At 29.1% G+C, this 2,547-nt stretch overlaps 1 protein-coding gene across 1 annotated transcript; it reads right to left on the bottom strand.

The window, feature by feature from the left end:
• Positions 1 to 68: 68 nt before the first annotated feature.
• On the bottom strand, positions 69 to 2,484 carry LOC117123153. Its single transcript, XM_033269004.1, has 4 exons — positions 2,379 to 2,484; positions 1,639 to 1,755; positions 1,130 to 1,232; positions 69 to 886 (listed from the first exon to the last, which is right to left on the bottom strand). The coding sequence occupies exons 1-4, from the start codon at positions 2,430 to 2,432 to the stop codon at positions 717 to 719; spliced, it is 444 nt and encodes a 147-aa protein (XP_033124895.1). The 5' UTR covers positions 2,433 to 2,484; the 3' UTR covers positions 69 to 716.
• Positions 2,485 to 2,547: the final 63 nt, after the last annotated feature.

Raw genomic sequence — 2,547 nt, 5'->3', positions numbered from 1 at the left:
TATTATTATTATTATTATTATTATTATTTTATTCCTTCTTATTCTGGGAGCAGCACGTCATCTCTAAGATGAAATGACAGTGGTTCCGATTTTGCTGGTCCCTTTTTGTTATTTGGCTTGCCAGAATGAACAATATAAAAATAGTCCCTAATTAAATAAAACAATACAGTAATAACAACGACTTTGTTAACAGTCATAAGTCCTTGTTAACAATAAAAATATAATCATAACCATTATATTATTATAATCACTATTATAATATACATAGTGATTACAGTGATGAAAATAATTCTGTATAATAACCATAACAATTAGATAATAAATACACTGATAATAATAGTTATTACAAAAGATAAATAATTAACAAGTTATACATACTTTTCCCGACACAAAAATAACTCGTAGGCCTATTTACTGTTCAACTTGAAATCCAATACAGTAAAGTATTTCCATTTTCTCATTCCATGCTTACAATCGACTCATTGCATAGCAACGAGCTTACTTTCAGAAAGTTACAAGTAAACGGACGCGCAGCAGACAAGCGCGTGCACGACAAAAAGCAAAGAATATTGAAAGTTAAATTGCAGTAGAAAACGCACGGACTGTACTGCACGTAAAAATATTGAAACCGATTAAAAAGGAAGGCAAGGAAAATAATGATCCATATAATATAAAAATACAATTTTATGGAATTAATACAAGGCATTTTGTTGTACTTACACTTTTCCCAGCATGGCTTTAACACAAGAGGTTTTCCCGGAACCCTCATGGCCAAGAAACATCAGTCTTGAATTAACAACTGTTATTTCACCGTTTTTAAGTGCATCTTTGAATGCTTTGACGGCATCGGGACCCCTGGCTAAAATCTCTGATGGAGTTGATAGTTCTAATTTATATACAAACATAACAACAATATTTAGTATTTTCTTTTTTAATTATATTTTTGATTGTTTACGATGAAATAAATTTTTTTACGATAATCAAAATGTGGAAATAATACAATAATTGTGTAGAATTTCAAATTATAAAAAAATAAATGTCAAACGTAATACGGGTGTATGATAAGTACTTTTTTAAATAGAGTTTGAAGATTTGATTCCACAAATATTTAATAAGTCAATCAACGTACTTTCAAGTAATTCTTTTAAATCTAGTTTCTTTTCACTTCTCGTGGTTTCGTCGTATTCTTTACATTCGTTTTTATCATACAAATCAAGAGGCGTCTTTCCCAACTGCAATAACAGACACGAGCACGCGATGATTCATTCCATTGCAAGACAATTAAAAACCAAATAAACAAAAAGCAGTGATATAGTTTTCTTAAATACTCAAAGATGATAATGAAAATAATATATCTAACGAACACTCGACAATGTTATCATCACGACGTTATAATTATGTTGTAAATTACCATCCAATTAATTTATAATAAACATTTTTAAACTCATACTTCTAAAACCTTTTAAAAATCAACACGAATATTCGTATGATTTTTTTTTCTATTTAATTTTGTTTGAATTTATATTTATTATGTTGGTTTTAATTAGTAAAAATGTTTCAAGTAGTTTCATATACAGTTGTTGTATTAAGGTCATTGACTGATATTCTTTTGATGCATTTCATTTTTCTGTACATTACCAAATCTTGTATTGTCACCGACGCGCCAAAGGTGATACTGAGAATTGCGAGTTCCTTGTGTTGCTCGTGCGTCAGCTTCTCATTCCGTAGACAGTAATGTAGTGGTGTGAATCCATCCTGCAATGAAATGATAATCAACGTCAAGTTTGTTGAACACGCACAACACAAGAATATCAATTAACAAATATTACGCAAACGTAAAAGTACCTGAAATCATTTATAACTACCATAATTTATTAACGACCACCGGTAATATTAGTGAAACTTCAGTAATATTATAATAATCATAATAATAATATTGATGATAATAATAATAATTTTGATATTAATTATTATTTATATTGTTAATGATAATTTAAAAAAAAATAATATGGCAATGCAAGAATGAAGTAGGTACCTGAATTAATGATGATGGTAATAAGTATTATGAAATTAATAATTATAGGATAATACAGCACCTATACTCTATTAATATTAATGGTAATAATATTGACAAAAATGTAGTAATGGATTGTGGTTTATTTTTGTTGTATTAATAAAACAAATAATAATGGTCAAGGTAGTCTCCCCTACTGAGTGGAAAATATTTCTCAGCCAGTTGTAAATAAAAAAATCACATCTCAGTATTATAACCAAGAATATTACTAAATTAGAACGTGATGTATTGAATGTGTTTGTGAGTGAATTAATGTTAATTTGTTAGCAATGAATGAAGTGTTGTTTTCTTCTACTGTACTCACGTGTTTGTCTTGCGTGTTAATCTTCTTGTTGTTTTTTTCCAACACGCGTCTCATTGCTGACACGCGTGCGTAGACCGCCAAGAAATGGAGAATAGTGAAACCATCAGGCTACAAGACAAACGTAGAATATGATGAGAAAGAAATAATAAACAACAACAAGAAACTATAC

Source organism: Anneissia japonica, unplaced genomic scaffold (genome assembly GCF_011630105.1).
Source record: "Anneissia japonica isolate Jap-2015-1 unplaced genomic scaffold, ASM1163010v1 scaffold29428_len2544_cov117, whole genome shotgun sequence".
NCBI lineage: Eukaryota > Metazoa > Echinodermata > Crinoidea > Comatulida > Comatulidae > Anneissia > Anneissia japonica.
Note: the sequence above shows the minus strand (reverse complement) of the source record. Positions and strands in the feature narration are given on the sequence as shown.